Source organism: Chlamydotis macqueenii, chromosome 1 (assembly GCF_036417535.1).
Source record: "Chlamydotis macqueenii isolate bChlMac1 chromosome 1, bChlMac1.mat, whole genome shotgun sequence".
NCBI lineage: Eukaryota > Metazoa > Chordata > Aves > Otidiformes > Otididae > Chlamydotis > Chlamydotis macqueenii.
The window spans coordinates 152,973,398-152,994,099 of record NC_141556.1 but is presented as its reverse complement, the minus strand read 5'-3'; the positions used below and the strand labels follow the sequence as shown (position 1 = coordinate 152,994,099).

Here is a 20,702-nt window from a genome sequence, read left to right as displayed (position 1 = left end):
GACTTTCCCTGCCATTTCCTACATTGATCCAACTACTTTCAGCTGTTTATTTTTTACTTTAAACTACTTATTTCTACTGTTTATGTTGTCAGCAGCGGTCTAGGGCAGCAGTGTTCTCAGTGCGATGGAGAATATTGCGCCCTGTCATCAATTAGCTGTTTTCTCAAATCATCACAGATTGCTACTGTGAAGGATTAGATATTCAGTTGGGTAATGAGGTCACCAGTTCTCTAAGATATGACTTGAATGAAGTAGCAAGTTACTTATATAAACAGTGGAAAAGCAGTCTACTAAGTCCAATCTGTTGTTACATCTTGAAATGTATTTCCAGCTATTTTCCTTAACATTTCTCCTGTATTTTGAAAATACAGGAGAATACATTTTTTTTTCCCCAAATTTTCTGCATACTAAGACCTGAAGTTGTTGGGGAAATTTCAGTTTAGGAGGGACTTCTGCAGAAATTTTATAACTACTTTGCAAAAAATAAATAAAAGTATTTGAATTTCTGTGATAATTTGAAATCTATGACATCTGTATCTCAGTGTCTACACAGGCCTTTATAAATAACCAAAATTAATTGGGAGATTATAATAAACCATATTTCTCTTCAAAATAAAATAGTTTTATTGAATGCTGAAAGGAAATAGCTTTGATTTTTTTTTGTCTATCCACAATCTGTCGTAGTTAATAATGCAAATGCTTTCTCTATGATGCTTCATTAAAATTCTCCCTGACTTGCGTAATCCCCATGGGATTGCTAAACTGTACTCTTTTAGAATTAGTTTCATCTTCTCACTAGATAGATAAAATCATCAAGAGTTGTAAAGTCCAAAAAGAATATGCAAATAGGCAGATTTCTGGTTTTCTTCATTGCACTTGGGTTAATATTTCTGGAATTAATGTTGCGTTAACCAAACCAACATAACTAGAAATAAGTTTTCATTGATTCTTGAGACAGTGCCTGCTCCTGCAAACTTATCTCCTGAAAATTCTTTCAGCCTTATTAAGGCAAATCCATTTATATTCTTCTTTTCATATATCTGTCTGTTCCAAGGTCTGATGGGGGTTTCTTGGTTTTTTGGAGGTGTCAGGGGAAGTAGGAAGAGAAGTATGGCACTAACTCAAAAATATTCAGAGGAAGCTGAATATCACTATCATCTTTTCTTCAAATCTTTCCTTTTAGATGTACGTTCTTCAGTTATTTCTCATGACAAAAAGTAATAAAATATCAGTTGGTGTTCAGAAGAAAAAGAAAATACATTTCTCAGGAGTGCTTGGATGCCAACTAGTAACTTAACAGCAGAAACTTTTGCACTCTAGTTCAGAACTACAAGGTCTGCATAAAGCTGTAAAGTCAGTAGAGTAACAGGTCTGGTAGGGTTTTAGCTGAGATTATTAAAGCGTTGCAGAGCCAGAAGCCTGATTTCTTCTAAATTTTGCACCTACCTAAACTGTAAAGATATGGGAGACCTCAAATGGACACAAATATGTCTACAAGAAGCACGCAGCTGTTGTATCCAAAGGTAGATAGCTATAAACTTGCATCTTGGCTTTTGTTAATAATGCTGACTTTACCTCAATAGTTTGTAGTAATTATCCATGTTTAACAGTAAGGAACTATACTGCCTTGTGTCAGTGACTCCTTCTCATCTGTTTTAAAGAAACTAGAGTGGTTTAAGGCTTGTGTTACACATAGAATCATAGAATGGTTTGGGTTGGAAGGGACCTTCAAAGGTCGTCTAGTCCAACCCCCCTGCAAGAAGCAGGGACATCTTCGACTAGATCAGGTTGCTCAGAGCCCTGTCCAACCTGGCCTTGAATGTTTCCAGGGATGGGGAATCTACCACCTCTCTGGGCAACCTGTTCCAGTGTTTTACTACCCTCATTGTAAAAATCTTTTTCATAATATCTAATCTGAATCTACCTCCCTCTATTTTAAAACCATTACCCCACATCCTATTGCAACAGACCCTGCTGAAGAGTTTCTCCCCATCTTTCCTGTAGGCCCCCTTGAGGTCCTGGAAGACCGCTATAAGGTCTTTCCTAAGCCTTCTCTTCTTCAGGCTGAACAGCCCCAACTCTCTCAGCCTGTCCTCATAGCAGAGGTGCTCCATCCCTCTGATCATCTTTGTGACCCTCCTCTGGACCCTCTCCAACTGTTCCATGTCCTTCTTATGTTGGGGGCTCCAGAGCTGGATGCAATGTTAGTTACACAGATCTGAAGACAGCAAACCAAAAGGAGAATAAATACGCAGACATAGAAAAATTCCACATACATCATGGAGAGGAAAAAATCTAAGCAGCATACATGGTGAACAGCTAAACTGCAGGATCTTGAGGACGATTTTGAACATCAAGTGTATTGCCATGTTCACTGAATCACAGAATAGTTGAAGTTGAAAGGGACCTCTTAAGATTATCTAGTCCAACCCTCTCTGCTCAAGCAGAGTCAACTCGAGTAGGTAATATTTGATTAGTCTTGGTTATTGTCCAGGTAATTCGAGTGTTACCAGTCTCTAGGATGTAATGACTCATTTCGCTATTTACATTATTACAGTCTCTATTCAGCACTGTAGCACTCAATAACACTATTGCTCAGAGTTTGTTTGCCTTCATATAGCAATGCCTCTTGACAAAAAAAAAAAAAAGCAATTAAAAATATAGACATTAGCTTGCATAGCAGAGCTTGCATTGGCTCTTTTCAGAAGCTATGTAAAAGCCACAAGCTTTCCCAGTTGCAGAAGAGTTAAGAAAGTTGAAACATTTTTTTCATAGAGAAAGGGAAGTGAGAAGTCAAAAACTCAGAGGAGCTCTGAGTTCAATGCACACATGAAGTGCATTTGTTCCTGTCTCTGTCAAAAATGCGGAAGACTGACGCTCCCTGTGGCAGTTGAGGTCATTTCAGGTACCTGGAGTATCCAGGACCTATAAATCTAGAATACAGATGTTCCAGCATTAGTTAGTTTTTTTGGAAAGGAGGAGTAGCTTCAAACTTCTCTCTTGCTTCCTTTCATCCTTGCCTGTAGCAGACAAGGTAAAGCAGGAGAGGCTTCCTACCAGAGTTTCGGGGTCATGGTTAACCTGTGAACTGCACTGTTCTGCCCTTTCGTCACCAGCAATTCAAATTTCCCTGTCAATAAATGCAGCCTCTCCCATGAGGCTGATGGAAGCATCTCTGCAAGTACACAATCATAAGCTGATGAAGACAGCACAGCACTGGTTTCTTTGACACAACTTATACTGCAAGCAAACCATATTTTAGACGAGAAAACACTAATTTAACAAAACTTAGAGGCACTCCAGAATCAGGAGGTGCTCTCCTGAAGGTGCTCTCCTCAAGCTGAAGCCTGAAACTGGTCCCTAGTGATAAGATCCAGATGTGTAGTCCCAACACATTTTTTAGCAGTCTCTGTGGTATTCCCATAGAACACAAAGGCTCCTTCTGCTGTTTCTCCTTGTCTGGAAGGCTTCTCTTTTACTCCACATTACCTGCATTTACTATCAGTTGGAGAACAACCTTCATTTTCTCCAGGGCCTATCAAACTAATGACATGTCCTTCAAGTAAAGCAGCTTGCCATTACGGTTTAATAGTACCCTTTGCTCCCTCAGTATCTGCAGAATGAAAAGGATTAAAGGATCAAGCAGAATGGTTTGCGCTGATTCTCATCTCGATCCTCTGCTGATCCTCTCTGATTACTGTGTAATCCACACTGCCTACAATAAATGGTTAAAAATTTCCAGTAGCTTTTGAAATCAGCATTTGAGATGATAAAGAGGTTTTCTCTTTGAACAGCTGTGGAACTGTCTGCTGCTGATGTTCTCCAGAACATTCTTTCCCATGAGTGATGAGATTTTGGAATCTGATGAAGATGTGTGGGCACTCTTGGCCCCCATTATTGCTACCTCAAACCAAGTATAACAGAAAAACTAGATATTTTGTAATGGATCTGGAGAACTACACCTTCCTGTTCAAGTTTGTACTCCACTCGTGACCCTCTTCAGGACTGATATCACAAGTTACATTCAACAGAGAGAGTATTTTTTTCAGGTTAATGATATAGAACTATTTCCTTCAGGATTGAAAGGTAAGTATTTTTATTCTCCTTCTTCCTGATTTCAAGGACAAAAAAAAAAGAAAGACTTGTGAGACTCATAGAGGCTTCTCCAAGTAATTGGTTGCTATAATAATTTCCCCAGATCATTTTATTTCCCTGGATCATTCAGCTTGATCTAGTACTCAGCTTGATCTATCTAGTACTGTCAACTTACAAAAACCTGTTAATCTCTGCATACAAAAGACATGAAAATTATATTATATGAAAGACAACTGTTGACAGTTTTCAGTATTTCCATTTACTACCTGAAGGTGGCAAGACTTCTCATAGATTACTTAGGCTATTGTTGCTTTTAGAGACAAACCCAACATGAAGCCAGGCTCAGTTTAAAGACCATCAAAGTGATTGCATTAGAATATTTGTGATGTTAACAAGCCACATCCCTTGGAAGACATAAGGGCTCACTTAGCTTCACTGTAAGCTGACTCAACAGCAGGCTACAGCAGAGTCCCGGTTGCTGCAATTTGTAGAGCATCTGCATTGATGCTAACATCAAGATTAGGAAATCGTATAGAGAAAACAACTGTGCAGACGCCATTCAGATGATCTCACGGCACCCCACTGCTCTTGAGACCCATCTGTCCAGAAGCGTTGGGAGAAAAAAAGATGTCTTTCATTCTGCATCAACAATGATTCTTCATAGTGGCGCACATCTGCCTTAAAGCCCCCCGTCCTTCCTGGCGGTTCAGAGCCAATCATCTGGCCTTGCTGAGAACTCGGAGACTGGCCCAAACTGTAAATTCCCATGACCGTAGTGTGAGGGTGTCTAAGGCCTGCACCGAGTCCCTGGTACATGCTGCTGGACAGTGTGTTCTGGGCTCCCATGTGGAGAGGATATCTCAGCACACAACTTACTAAAAAAGTCACAGCCTCTGTAGGAGAATTAAATTCTTTCTATGGTTAAAACAGCCAGTAGTCACTTTTATTTGCATGATCAAGTCAGTTTTGATAGCTGTTCCCACCACAAAAAAAAATTGTTATGCTTTTGTTTAAACAGAAGAGGAGTACAGAATGGAAAAATTGGCATATGATAGACTGAACTCCTGCAGGGGTTTTAATTTTCACATACTCTTAAACTCTTGGAGCCTAATGAGCTTAGCATTTTGGCCAGTTGCACAATTTGGAAATTTCAACAGTGAATGGTTTTTGGACAGAAAAAAAAATGTTCTCACAAATATGAAAAGTGAACAGATGTTACTATTGGTGCTTCCAACGCCTACTGACAGAAAACATCTGCGTTGAACTTCCTGAATTTTAAGATCTTGAGAACACTCCCACACACCACTGAAAGCCATTTGAAAGCAATTGGGCTGGCAGATCGGCTTTCGGGTCTATGACTGAATGTTCTAACGCGAGCAGGTGCTGGTTGTTGTCTTGCCTTGAGGAGCCCAGCTAGCCAAGCAGCAACCTTACAGCTATCCAACCCACTGTGTTATGCAAGTGTGAACTGTGATTTTTAAAAAGGCATGAAAAGCAATTGCTCTTAATAGTATGATGGCAATACAGTGAATGAAGTGAATGGAAAGAATGAAAAAAAAATATAAGATTTTGGTGTAGCTACTAGCAGATTAGGAGGATTGCACTGCATTGTGTGGTGCCCTGGAAAGTGTCTGGCTTTTAAAATCCTGTCAAAATCCATGCTGAACGAACAGAATTGTGTTCTGTTTTGAAAACATACTCCTTGAGCTAAAAACGTGTGAGGCATTTGCCATCCCTCAAAATGCTCAGTCAAACATTTAATAGGTACCATGACCAAAATCAGCCCTTTTACATAAGCATGATGCAGCAACTGTCACGAAGTAACTGGGAGTTCCCTGCTTCTTCCTGCTCCACACCCATCATCTTAATGTTTGTCTGGCTGTAAGAGCAAATTTGGCAAGGTGATTTTCCTCTCTGGTGAATTTTTGGTTGGCTATCCAACTAACCTGCTCCAATTAATTAAATGGTAATTAATGTTTTGCAACAATAAGTCAATGTCAGTTTAGTGTTCTGTAAAATATCATTAGCTCATGATCTCAGTTTTAAGTTGACTCGGAGTAACATCTCTAAGTTATTTTAGTTAACTCTTTCTTGAAGACAGTATTTAGTTGGAACTCAGAGGGACAATATTTACATACCAACAGAAGTCATTTTTTTGTGTCTTAGGTTGGTACTCTCAGTTTACCCAACATAAAATGAGTTGATCCGTTAATCGGACTTCCACTCTCACACTAACCCAAAGCATCTGTCTGGGTTGCACAGAGCCAGGCCAGCCCCAGCTCTGCAGGTTTCTGAGACCTGAAGATTTCCCCATGATCCCCTTATGTCCTGCCAGAGCCCATACCAGAATTTTAGCAGACCCCAATGTGGGCAGAAATTTTGTTATGCCCTGAATAAAGATGATTGATAGAAACTAAGCTAAGAGGCTATATAGAAGTGCCGGTAAGAAACACGTATCTGAGTAGCCAAAAAGGAAGCAAGGTAGGGGCGAGATGATAGCTTGGAATAAATGAGTATGCATTTGAGCACACAACATTATCATCTGATGACTTTTTTGTGCTGAAACACTTCGAACTTCCACAACCATTCTATGATTCTATGAAAATCCTACTGTTTTGCACCACCAGTAGCAACGGTTCTGGCATATACTGCCTCCCAGGTTTAGTAAATTCATTGCATTTATATCCAGCTCCTTTTTCATGCAGCCTGATTTTCATACTCAGGTTTATTTGAGTCTTAATCCTGACTGCTAAATCCACAATTCCAGAACTTGATCTTTTGAGGTATTGCATTCTTGCACAGTTTATAAAGCAGCCATGTGGAAGTCAACATTTGAGCTAGGGACTTAAGTTCCTTTTATAGACAGTTATGAAAAATGGGCATATTCAGGGTGCATTTGTTTGACCTAGCCATGAGATGTCATCCTCACCTTAGGAGAGCTTTGGATGACTACACAGCATGTAGATAAATGACTCCATCTGTTCAATAAATACAACCCTTAAAAATATGTGGTGGCTTTCAAGTTATTACAAGTCCTATCAAATAATTCAGAAGAGCATGCTCACCAGATAGTGTATTTGCTACTGTATGCCTTAATTCTGATTCCAAACTTTCAAGCCAGTAAATTATCAAGAAATAAACCCAGATGTGACTTTATAGCCTGCAAACCACTATTCCACCTTTAGCATGTGCATACACACTGACCCTACCACAGCTCCCTTCTCAGTGGCAGTGGGGTACAATACCTCGTATTTACCACACAGTAAAAACGTGAATAGAATCATAGAATACTTTGGATTGGAAGAGACCTTTAAAGGTCATCTAGTCCAACCCCCCTGCAAGGAGCAGGGGCATCTCCAACTCAATCAGGTTGCTCAGAGCCCCGTCCAACCTGGCCTTGAATGTTTCCAGAAATGGGGCATCCACCACCTCTCTGGGCAACCTGTTCCAGTGTTCCACCACACTCATTGTGAAAATTTTTTTCCTAGTATCTAATCTAAATCTACCTCCCTCTATTTTGAAAACATTACCCCTCGTCCTATTGCAACAGACCCTACTGAAGAGTTTTTCCCCGTCTTTCCTGTAGGCTCCCTTTAGGTATTGGAAGGCCGCGATGAGGTCTCCCTGGAGCCTTCTCTTCTCCAGGCTGAACAGCCCCAACTCTCACAGCCTGTCCTTATAGGAGAGTGCAGGCAGGCTCCACAGACATCTGATGTGTTACAAATTCAAACCCTAGCTCACTTACCACCTCATCATTTGTGTGTGCAGCTGTACTTCAGCAGAGATGCTGCTTTGACCTTTCAGAGCTATCACCTTACTGAGTCTGCAAACAAAGCCACCCTCCCCCTCTGCCCGCCACTTCCTTCCCACATCTTCTCCTCCTTCCTCTTCTCCTTTCCTTTATGCAATAAACTTTTGAAGACTTAGCATGGAAATCCTCAGGAGATTTTGTCTAGACTTGCCCTTTCTGATGTTTATCTTTGAGAGAGCATTGCCATGGTCCCAGTATCGGTCTTTCTACAGCAGCTCTGCAAAGCACAGAAAGCATTTCTGACGTATACCCCTATGTATTTTGTGACATGAAGAAACTTTTAAGTGGTTCTTTTTAGTGCTTGACCTACATTCCAGCGTATATTTTCTTTTACGCATGTTTTATCTTCTTGGGTGACATAGCAACTTTCTGGAAGATCACAAATTAGAACAAACCGTGGGAACAGAAAACAGTACAAAATTATTTCATTTACTGACTACAGAAAAGGGCTGTGGCTTCTGGTAAAGAAAACCCTTTCATAGTTCTTTTTTTTAAATGAAGATTTAATGTTTATTCCTTCCTCAATTAAAAAAAAACAAAAAAAAAAAAAACCCCTTCTGCAAGCTGAGTCATTGCTCTGGAATTAATGTTAATGTCATTTGGTCGCCACTGTCCTGAGAGAAAATGTCGCATGTCCAGACAATGTAGTTGAAAGAGCAGCAAATTGTTACCATGCCACTAGGCTGAACTAGCCTCATTTTTTAGTTATTTTTAACTTAAAGTAAATTTTATAATTTTTTGTTTACTTTTTGTTATAAATAAATAAAAAAAAGCTTTTTAACATATGAGAATGAAAGTTTTTTTTCTGAGAAAACAAGCTGGAATGTGAAACTCAGCTAAATATCTGAAGTAAAGAACAATAAATTAAAAATAGAAATAACCATTAGCGATGTACTTTTTTTTTAAAGTCTGCTGACTCCTTCAGTGCTACTCTGTGTTTAAGAATTTAATATCACACAGCTTAGGGCGCTTGAGAAAAGTTTGCTTCATTTGCTTATCAGTATTGAAGTTAGATCACAGAAGTCCATTCCTTCCTAACACTGGTAAACATGCGGTGGCAGAAGCTAACGGCAGCCCCACGCTAAAGTACAGATTCAGAACATAAATTTGAGAAGATGCAGACCTGTGACATTAAATGTAAATTTAGCAATTAACGGGAGAAATAAAATAATGAAAGTTCCTCTTTGAATACTGAGTCCTGCTACATGAAATAAAGGGTGAACAACAAAACGCGAGCACTTCAGGAAGCTGTGCTGCTCAGTTGCGTGATGAATTTCATCCCATTTCATTTGCACTTTCCCAGCTATCTCACTGCCAGACATTTTGCAGGAAACCTTCTATTTTTGTTGCCTTAGACCTCGCATGAAGACGTTTTGACCTTACCTGAACTCCTTATCAGATTTCCTGAAGGTTATAACATGCTCTGGAAACCTGCACCTGTGGTGGTTGATGCTGCATGCGGCAGCAATGGTTGGTGCCATCTAGTGAGGAGCTTCTGAATGCTCACCGCAAATTGAGATTGATCATCTGTCTTTTAGAAGATAGTCGTTATTACAGTCCCAAAGACACAGAAATAAATTGGCATGCTAATATGTTTAACAACCAAGCCTGCACAAACTTCAGGATTTGAGGGATAATGGTTTTAAAATAGAAGGAAGCAGATTTAGACTTGATACAAGGAAAACATTTTTACAATGAAGGTGGTGGAACACTGGCACAGGTTGCCCAGAGAGGTGGTGGATGCCCCATCCCTGGAAACATTCAAGGCCAGGTTGGATGGGGCTCTGAGCAACCTGATCTAGTTGGAGATGTCCCTGCTTCTTGCGTGGGGGTTGTCCTAGATGACCTTTAAAGGTCCCTTCCAATCCAAATTATTCTATAATTCTATGCTTTTTTCTCACAGATAAACTTTTCCATGGCTAGCATTAGCTATGCACAGTGTGAACTTCATGGAGATGAAACCCCAAGCTCTTCCCTTACATATTCCCCTCTACTATGTTAAATCCATAAACTCCTGGATTTGCACTCCTGGAGAAATGCTGGAGGTCCTTGCTGTCACGTACTTTCTCTATCTGTTCTTACAGAGACCATTCCAGACTGAGCCCTCTTACAAAAAGTCCCAGTTCCCGCTTGTCCGTCTCGGTCAGATCACTTTTCCCACAGGAAGTGAACTTGTCCTTTCACCAATGACCTTTTTAAAATGTCAGGGAATTAACCTCCTTTCTTCTTGTCCACTATTAAATAAATGATGGCCTACAAGGATCATTTTCATGGGGAATACTGAATCATCACATTCCATATACCAGGAGCAGTTGCAAAATAGAAATCTGTAATGAAATGTGAAGAACTGAGCTCAATGACAGGAAAGCTCTGCAGTAATTCTGATTCTGTCTCCTCTTTATTGCAAATCAACAGTTTTCTCCTTTCTTTGTATCTCCACGCTGGTAGGTGGGTTTCACAGCAATTCGTGATGATGTTCTTGTATTTAAAACCTTTGGAGCAGGTACTCTCATTTATTATATTTCTATTTGTACAGCACCACAAACCATCGGTTGCTCTCAAAATTAGCACACCCCCCTCTACCAGTTTTCTTTCTACACTGTAAATTTATCAGTAGATTAGGATGAAGGAAGTATTGCAACACGACATCTCTTTCATTTGACTGATCCTGAAAGAACTGGAAAATAAAGTTCAAGCTGCAAAACATGAACATTCAGTACAGATTTGAAAGTTTGTCCACTGGGACTTAATTGCAAAATGCAGTTATTAAATTCAATCACAACCCCGACAGCATTATCTTTCAGGCACGTCACTGGACAAGTGACAACGTATGTACAACATTGAAAATATTTCCTCTAGGCTTCCTAAATTTATGACCCCTTGCTTCCATCTGTAAATAGCTTTTGCACATGGCTGGGCCGGCCACATGAATTGTGTGAGACCTCTTCCAGTCAGCTGAAGTCCCAGGAAGAGCAAAGCAGGGACTGCCTATTGAGGAGCATATCCTGACATTGGGAGCTTTGTAATTCATCTGCACAGTGGTGAAAGTTTTATGTAAGAGCAAAGGAAAAACTTCTTGCTAGTCTTCAAGATATTTCGTCAGCCACTTTTTCCTTTTCTTTTCACATGCTCCCTCCAAGGTGCTGGCCATAGCATGTCATGCACGCTTTGGTAAGCCTCTTAGCGCTGGCCTGTAAATCCAGTGGGGAGTGGTACAGGGTAATTGTTCCATGCTATGGATTCAGGAAGAGTTCCGGTTCATCCCAGCAAAATGGGAAGCTTTCTGCCAGACAGCGCGATGGGCCGGAACGTATTTCTGCATTGCTGTATCGTTTAAGGAAAGGGAGCACCAGAGAAAGTACTTTGTGAGCTGTCTAAAATATGACAGATAGGGATAGCATATTTCCCTAGGCTTGTCTTTTTTGTTTTGTTTTGTTCTGTTTTGGTTTTGACCTGGAAATTTAATCCAAACACAATTGCACAGCTTTGGAGAATTTTCTAGGATTTCTGACCTACCAGGAGCACAAGCAGAGCAGTACCATGCCTGGCATGTTTCACACAGGGGAATTTGGGACTCTAATAATTGAGTCATGCTTTATTTGACTAAACCTCTCAAATTGATGGTCTTTGCTTAAGTCTCCTCAATGACCTTTGCAAAAGACAGAATGGTCTTAGGTCATTTGCTAATGACAAGGAGACATACTTGTTCAACAAAAGATCTCACAAAGAAAGCAGAGTAAAAGCTAGCATGTCTGAGTTAACGAAGGTTAACAAAGTTAATTCAGTTAACAAGCCAAGGTAGTAACTGGCTGAAGAATTACATAAACATTGTCATGATATTAATTACTTCCTCAGCTCTGAGTCATGCTAAACTGATCCCAGAAGGATCAATTCTCTTGTCTTTATTACAAATAATATATAAAACAAACCCTATTTCTCCACAAACAAATGATCGGATAATTGCCAGGAAAGCATGGGGAAGGGGCGCTGGCGTTGCCCAGCTCTCTTCCTCGTTTTCGATTCCTTCTTTACTTCTTCCTCCACACCAGATAGGAAAATGGGACTGGAAGTGGGAGAGTGATATTTCATGTAGGAATTAAGAGAGGGAACCACGTTCCTTGTAATGCCACCTTTGAAGTATTGCATCTATGCATGGCCCCTGCAGAAAGCCAGGCAGAGATTGGATAATTCTGAATATTACCGGCATTTAATCAGAAGTTACAATTAAACATTTTACAGCAATCTGCTGGCAGCCTGCTACCCACAAAAAGGGTGTAGTTGGTCACTAAAAGGATGATTTGCATATCGCAGGTGCATGAGTAGCTTTTGCAATTAATTTGACTTCATTTGGCTTTCAGGTACTTCAAAAAATAATCATCATTGTCAGTGTATAGAATCCATGTTTTCCTTTCTTTGTGGAAACAAACATTTGTTTTCAGAACCTTTCAAAATTAAACTGAAACTGGAGCTAACTCACATCTCTGCAACTGAATTTGAATAATTTTTCTGTGTTCTTTACAGGTGTATGAGATACATTATCATCCTTTTCAAAGGTTCCTTTCCACATTTGGGTGTATGGGGAAGAACAAACTAGCTTAAGTACTTGAGTAAGTTTTAAGGCTTTATAGTTAGGTGAAAATATTTTATATTGATATTTGGATAAGAGTTGATACTGCACTACAAAAACAATAAAGATCTCAGGCTGTGCATTTTTTTAAAAACAATAAAATATCTATTATTTCCCTAAAAAGGCAATTTTGTGGTGTATGCTCATATATGCTCTCTCTTAATTCCTTTATACTTAAATGTTGAGCTGTAGTAGGTAAGAAAAGTTCAGAAAAAGTGGCATCAGAAAAGACTTATTTTTCGTGATCTTGGAGCTCACACTGATGAATATTGGTTCAGATTTAAATCATTGTTCTAGTGCTTCTAATCAGCATCTTTCTATTTGCATCAAGTAATTAAGAAAAGTATGTCTGCTGTGAATCTGGTTAGACAAGGATCTGCACCTCCATAGGATAACATTCGGAGGTTCACTGATTTTTAAAAAACTAAAAACTACTGATGTGGAGAAAGATGCTTCTGTAATAGCCAGCTATGACTGGCATAAGGAAATGCGCAGCCACTTGTTCAGATTTGTATGCATCATGCCAACAGGAATCATATTATATTTTGTGTGTGTTCATATAACATTTTTTACTTCTCAGTTAGTTAACGTGAAAAGAGGTTGGTCTCCTTACACTTAATAATCCACATAAGCAGGCTTGGTTAAGAAGTAGGGATGCTATTTAAAGTCGGGCTTGGTTTTAAGCACAGGAGAGATTCTCTTTCACACTGACAGCTCAAACACTTAAACCCTACTGTCCATTGGCAATGCTCCTAAACCATCAGTTTTGTCAAATTAATCATAACAGTATGGCCAAAGATCCATACTGTAAGAGATCCGGCCGGCCGGCTCGTCCCAAGGAACTACATGCAATTCTAGCCAGTATGAAGAATGACTTCCTAGTCTTTTTCCAAGAAAAAAAAAATTGCACTGAATTTTTTAATTTGTTCAGCTATGTCATCTTCTCAGTATGGACTCATTTAATATAACACAATAGGATTTAAAATATAAAAATCTACTCCAACTGTTTTGACAGACATTTTCCATGAAAGAAGCATGAAAAGTTGACTTGTTTTTAAAAGTAGAAGTAAGCTGTGTTTCGTCATAGTGTTTGTTTTGGGTTTGCGATATTAAGACAACTGTAGCATAGATAAATGTTAATTATAGATAGATGGTTGACAATGTAGTTTTGAAAGTGTGTCACAAATTGTCCTGTCCTTCAATATGAGAATAAAATAAAGTTTGCCTAAAATCAATAAGGCATTGTTCAGTATCCTTACTACAGCTTTCCGAATACAAAGAAATTAGGATATCTTCAGGTTAATTTCTTCAAGTCCTCACACTGCCCTCCTTCACTCCTCGCACCTCAATGGCATTAAATGAAGTTGAACTATTATCCTTCTCGGACAGGGATTGCATTAATCTTCTAGCTCTTTCTTTTCAGGCATGGAGGAGAGTGTATTTTATACTAAAACAAGATGTTATTTTTTTATCAGATGATTTGTGTAACTATATATCCATTTGTTCATGTTTTGCTGTGATTCTTGCTTTGTGAGCTATGATGCCATTGCAGACTGGTCTGTGAAAAATCTAAATGCATTTTTAAAATGCTTTCATTGGAATTGGCTTAATTAGAACATCTTGGTAAATGGTGCTTTGCACCACTTAAGCATATTTCTCCAGCAGAGGTTGTGGCAGTGTACTATTAGTGTCGTTAGTGCACTGCGCACTGTAGAGCGTGCAAAACATATGTGCCTTTGGTGACACTACATCTGGAACAATTTTCAGATACTTTGGTTCACACATCTCAGACATACTGTCACAACCGGTTACTTAAACCACCATTGTGTCATTTCAAAATGATTTTTTTTTTTCCCCATTAAGCCTTGTGATGTTGAGAGTCAACAGGGGATTATTTTTAAACAATGTTTGAAGTGGCCTGAAGAGCTGAACCAGCCCTGGAAGGGAGAACGACAAAGGAGCCCTGCAAGCAAGTCTTCAACCTGTGTGGACACATGCACATCTAATAATTTTCAAGCTCTGCTGCTAAATAGAAATATCATCCCTAAAGAGGCAGAAAATCCTGCCATTAAATACCAGGTTCTGTTTGTAAGAAATCCGTCCACTAAGAAGATTTCACAGTTCAGCGTATTTTTCTTGCTTGGAGAGTAATTCATTATGCTGTAGGTCAGTGAGAATCACTCTGGAGAAGCCTTATTCCAAAGAAAACACTTTATTTCATAGAATAACAGTGAATATTCAAGTAGTGAATATTGATATGACTGTTAATTTCCTTGCATTGATATTGTCACGCACAGTGTGGACACTGTTGCTGGAGTTTCTCTGCGTGGTGTTTCCAGATGACATTCATCAAAGAGTATGGCCTCCTGGAACAGAAGGAGATTCTGCATTTATTTTCTCTTCAAAAGATTAACTCCATTGCAGCAGTGAAAACTAATCCAGGTTTGTGCATCACAGTTGTTCCTAAATAAATGCTTTTTTTGTTATTTTTATCAGGGCCAGCCAGGACTTCTTGGATCACAGGGGTTCACTGGACCACCAGGATTGATGGGGATCCCAGGAGTGCAGGGTCCCAAAGGTCACAAAGGTGAAAGAGGATATCCAGGAATAAGTGGACCCAAAGGAGAAGTGGTAACTTTTGAATATCAGCTGTTTCAGCTAATGAGCAAAATACTGGGCAGAACATAATTTTAATTGTGCTGTTTCACTCTAGGGGCAAAGAGGAGTCACTGGGTTCCCCGGGGCGGATGGCATTCCTGTAAGTAGCCAGTTACCTCATCTTTAAGAAATCACCAACTCCAAATATTGCAGGCTAGTTTGCAGCCTTTGTACTTTAATTAAAATCTCAAGGCTAACTTCTGCACATACACACTTTTAAGCTAAGGGCGTTTGTTGAAGTGAATGGAACTGCAGATACACAAGAAGCGAGCAGAATCTGTGCTCCTTCTCATTCCCTCGGATAATTAAAGTCCATTTGCCTTGTCCTGTGGAGAAATCCACTTGTAAAAGGGGACTAGAAAGGATGGAAATTTCCTGTGTCCCTGGAGATTACCCAGCTAAGTATGTTCTTTTGTAGGAAAGAGCTGTGAGATAAGTACTTCACATCTCTTAGGCTTGTGAGCTAAGGACACTAGTGGGTCATTCCTTAATTATTTCAGAGTTGCAAAGCACATAGAAAGACCAGTGATTTTAAGAATACTAACCATTGTTATTTGCTTTGTAGCTCATATGGCATGCTTGAGTTAGTCTTAAAAAACTTACTGAACACTAAAGAGTGTCAAACTTTGAACAAATTGACCAGGTCCATGAAACTGAAACATTCAAAAAGGAAAACCGGGTAAAGTTCACAGCACAGTATTTTCCCAGCTTACACTTCTTTACATCTTGTGTCATAAAATAACAAAGAAATCTGAGTCACTGGAATCCCTGGACAGAGTTCCCAGGCTTGGGTTTCCTTTGTAGTGCTCCCTGACACCGGGGCCTCGCTCTGCAGCCCACGCATCCACATCCACTCTTTCACCCTTTTTTGTTTCCAGAAGAGCTCCCTGTCGAGTTTCAGGGCTTTCTCTCTCACAGTCTTCCTCCTCTCCCTCTTTTTCACTCTTAAAGGCAAAGCTGAAGACCCTCTTTCCCATTCCTACAGACACTCCTAAAGCCAAGGATCGTTGTTCATCTCACCACATCATACTGAGTTGTTTCCAAGCACTTTAATGTCCTGGGAAGGAGAATAAATTGCTCCCCTGTGAAGCTCGAGATGTTGAGATAGCTGGACCACTTATCTACCTGAGCAAGGTTTTTTTTTTTAGCCCTTCCTTCCCGACCTCTGCACATTGCATTGTGAGGGATAAATACCTTCAGACAGTACTTGAATCTGCACGCTCATTGCGTCCCATCCTCAAGCTCCCCTGCCCTTCCCACACAGTTATGCTCTCCAACCAGCTTTCTCAGGCTGAGACATAACACTGACCGTTGGAAGTCAGATAGATAGGGAAACTTGCAGCCTCGTCACGACATGCACCCAAGCTCCAAAAGCATTTCTGACTTTTTTCCCAGCTTGGAAACTGTTCAAAGCCAGCGAGGAACCTTTCTTCCCACTCTTCCAGTGTGAAGCACTGAAATGCTTAACAATCCCGGTTCTCGATGTCTCCCTGCACAGCAGCCTCATCTGGCTTAGTTCTCTGCCTAACAGAGCCTGCTTTCTTACCCTTTCTGAAAGGTCCTTCACTACTCATTTTTTCATGCTGTCTGGGGCATCTGGTTCAAGCTGCAGCTATATTAAAAAAAGGCACTGTCTGTTTCTGTCTTTGAAAATCAGAGTTTCCCATGGATCCAAGCCTTGGGCTTAATGTGAGAATGTCTAAATACTTTGTGACTACAGGAAAAGGAAAACTAGAAACAGATGGATAGATAAACACTTTCTTTTTCCTCAACAGGGTCATCCAGGGCAGCCAGGATCAAGGGGGAAACCAGGTCATGACGGCTGTAACGGGACAGTAGGTGACCCTGGTGACTCAGGAATTCCCGGAATCTCTGGTTTCCCTGGTACCATTGTAAGTAGCTGGCAGTGAGTGAGTACCTGAAGCTAAGGTCATTGCTGAAGTGAGTTTCATTCACCTGTGTTGGAAGTCAGTGGGACATCTCTTAATGGAGCTCCCTTTCAGCCCAGCAGAGCATCCGTGCGGACTTACCACGGACACACTGTGCTATGCTCAGTTACTGAATTGCAGCCGGGGCTGGGAGGTCTGCCCAGAGCTATAGCTGTCATACACGTCTTGCAGGGAGATTACTTCAGGAAAACCTGTACAGCTTTTTCCAACAGTGATAAAAGAATATTAAACTCACAATTTCCAATGAAAGTAACCTTTTCCTTCCCTGCCCCATGGTCAAAGTATTGGCTTTCCATGACACGATACGTAGGGGCATGCTGAGGTGAGCACTGGGGCTCCTGGATTTACCAGGGCACATGTCAGCCCTGGGGAGTGGCAGCTGCCACTCTAGCTAGGAGGTGCAACCCCCATAATACCACTCCCATGGTAATGGAGAGTTCTTCCCATGGACTCAGAAATTAACTCTTTTATCTACTGTGAGGGTTTACACTTTGTTTTTAAACCATGAATTTCCAGAGCTAGGCATAGTCTCTGTCTCTAAACAGCGGTATGTGTTTACTCATGAAAACTCCAACAAATATTTTTCATTACTCTTAGCTGTTTATGTGTTAGCATATATGATATGAAGCTTACTTCTATTATTTTTTTGGTCACTTCCAGGGAGTCCAAGGGCCAAAGGGGCAGAAGGGGGAGCCCTATATACTGCCACCGGACATCGCAAGCCGCTACAGGGTACGTCTGTAGCTCCTCTGAGTTATTCATGCTCTGTACTGTTTTACAAGCAGATGATGGAGAGTTAATTTTTCTTACACAGCGAGGGACACGTCCCAAGAGGCCCACTTCGATTCTGTATAGGCTTTGCAAGGCACCTTCTGCTTTCTCTGGTTGCAGCAAAGCCTATCTGGTATCCAGGGGAAAAAAAATCTCCACTCAGTTATTTGCAAGGAATTCCAGCCTACAGGTGGATTGCAGAGGTGCTGGAGATGTTGTAGTTCAAGTGTTACCCTCTTTGTTCAATGACTACCTTTGTATCATGGATGGCAAAATCCTTCTTTTGCCATAGTTTTGTCCATTGAACGATTCTATTTAATAGTAACACCCTTTCTGTATCATTTTCATGCAGGAGTTTGATTGGCTTGGGATAAAATATGCTTCAATATATTATTTAGCAAACTCCAAGTATCTTATGGGAGCTTTTACTGTATCTAGTTCTTAAAATTTGTTTTGCAATCGCTTGTAGCTTTTTCATATATATATATAGCCTTGTATAATTTGAAGCTATCAGATGAAGATACAGGGTTACATATGTTGTTAGAGTATAAATTGTGACAAATTTCTGTACAAAGCTACATCTGAGCTGTACTCAGCACGGGAGGGACCTGCTGACATTGTTTATGTATACTTTGTGCCAGTGATGGGTGCCAAAATAGGTTTTTCTGTTGACATATTTATAAGTTGCCTGTGTTATTTCATGGAATCTTCTTTTCCTTTCAGAAACTCTTTAAATCTGCACTTGTTAGTAATTAGGAATGATTAAGTAATGATTAAGAATTGCTTAAGTATGTCTGGGCCAAGGATGGATACTGACAACTGTATTCATTTCAGAAAATACTTGGTTCCACAAATTATTCTGTTAACTAAACTCAAATTAACTAGATGGTTAGGGTGCTATTCAAAATAATTAAAGGTGTCTGGACTCAATACCACATTATTTATGGGTAATGGAAGGTCTTTGTGCTAGAACATTTTTTGATACGATTTCCAAAAACATTTCAACATGTACTGCAGTTAAAATATGTGGTCACTGAAAACAGTATGTTCCAAATGCTTTTAGTGACTCAGAAGAGAATTAAAATGATTCGGTAATTCCCATGCTACTCATGAAAAATGAGCTTGTATGTTTCACCTAAGGTTATAGCTCTAATTAAGCCACTGGTTAGATGAGATTTTTCAAAAAAGAATTGAATGTGTTCTGTTGTACATTTCAGCCTTGTAGTTTGGGTCTTTAACTTCCCAACTCTCCTCCTGTATTGCATGCAACTCTACTATGTGTAGAAGGTACAAAATCTGTGTCGCCCCCATTTGGTTATCTTAACACCTGTATTGAATGCATCCGTATGTAAGGGTTTGTATAGCACTGTATGCTATGGTTAGGTTTTGGAATGAGAAAAAAAAATAATAAGTGAGAAAAAGATTTTATTCAATTTTGTACGTAGTATTTATTGCATTTTTTTACTTCTTTGATTTTTTAGGGGGAACCTGGGGATCCAGGGTTCAGTGGTTTTCCTGTAAGTAGCATTACAGCAAATGTGATATAGTGATAGTAGTAAGTGATATCAAAATATTAATTGATGGTTGTGGATTTTTTATTTAAAGGGACCTCCAGGTACGCTGGGTATTCAAGGACCTGTTGGTCCAAGAGGAGAGCGAGGAAGACCAGTAAGTATGTTTAAAATATGTTCTGTGGGAAATTAACCTAACAGAAGAATCATCTCAGCAAATTCCATTGTGTTGGAATATAACCTAGCAAATGGATAGAAAAAAAAAACAGTTTAGAAATAGCAAGTGTCCTTGGAGGCAAAACCTTTTAAAAAGCACTGTAAGACACTGATTCTACAAGGATGAGTATTGCAAAAGGAGGCATACTTTTTTTTCACTGTGTATTGTTTGACAGATACATACTGCATTTCTTTAACCTCCTTGAAAAAGTCTTTTTTGTAAAGATCATTCAATGCTGTCCAGTCTACATCCCCCTACACTGAGTTAACAAATATATCAAATCCTAAATGTATTGTCTTTTCTGCTCGTAAAGGATATGTGTATTAGCTTTCCATAGGAGATTGAGTAGATAACATTCTTCATTAGTATTTAGAATACAGTTTTATTTTTAGACTATTTTTCAGTCATTTTTTCCAAAATCAACATCTACACCATTGACATTGACAACTGTTGCTAAATAGTTCTTTGGGAAGATTGTGTTCTCTCCGGATACAATTTTCTATATTTCTTACTACCATAGTTAGTAGTTTCGTGGGTGAGAAGTAGATGTTAAAATTCAATATATTTCATTTTCTTTAGTCTTGCTTTATCTTCCTGTAAGACGACTTTATAACATTTGCCTTTTTGTTTGTTTTTTTTAATTGTTTATTTTGTGAAAATTGACTTCAGATCTACTCTACATCACTGACTTGTGAAGGGGAAAATAATAAATTCAGGGCTTCTTACTCACAGCCTCCACAAAGATTTGCAGGGGCACCCCCCACCTCCACACACACACAAAACCAAATAATTCTAGGACTAAATCCACAGCACGCTAAGCCTTTCCAAAGTTAATTTTCTGCAGTGGCCTTTTTTATCATCTGGAGTAAACTGCACCTGGTCCTTTTCCTTTGGCCCTCCTGAAGGGAAAACTCCTCAGTCCTTTACTTACTCTTTCTCAAGAGTGAACCCACAAAGTTCATTAGCTTCATACAGAAGCCTAGCCGGCAATGACTCATATTCCCAGTGCACTGTCATGGATTTTAGGAGTGCTATGAACCATACATTTTCGGAGCCCCATGAC

At 39.7% G+C, this 20,702-nt stretch overlaps 1 protein-coding gene across 2 annotated transcripts in view; it reads left to right on the top strand.

The window, feature by feature from the left end:
* Positions 1-20,702, top strand: part of COL4A2 (collagen type IV alpha 2 chain) — a 145,413-nt gene that overhangs the window by 78,104 nt on the left and 46,607 nt on the right. For both annotated transcript variants that reach the window (XM_086770520.1, XM_086770512.1), the window contains exons 5-10: positions 15,030-15,164; positions 15,247-15,291; positions 16,967-17,083; positions 17,801-17,872; positions 19,393-19,428; positions 19,517-19,579. In XM_086770520.1, coding sequence (XP_086626646.1) covers positions 15,030-15,164; positions 15,247-15,291; positions 16,967-17,083; positions 17,801-17,872; positions 19,393-19,428; positions 19,517-19,579 — 468 coding nt within the window. The remainder of the gene's footprint in view (positions 1-15,029; positions 15,165-15,246; positions 15,292-16,966; positions 17,084-17,800; positions 17,873-19,392; positions 19,429-19,516; positions 19,580-20,702) is intronic.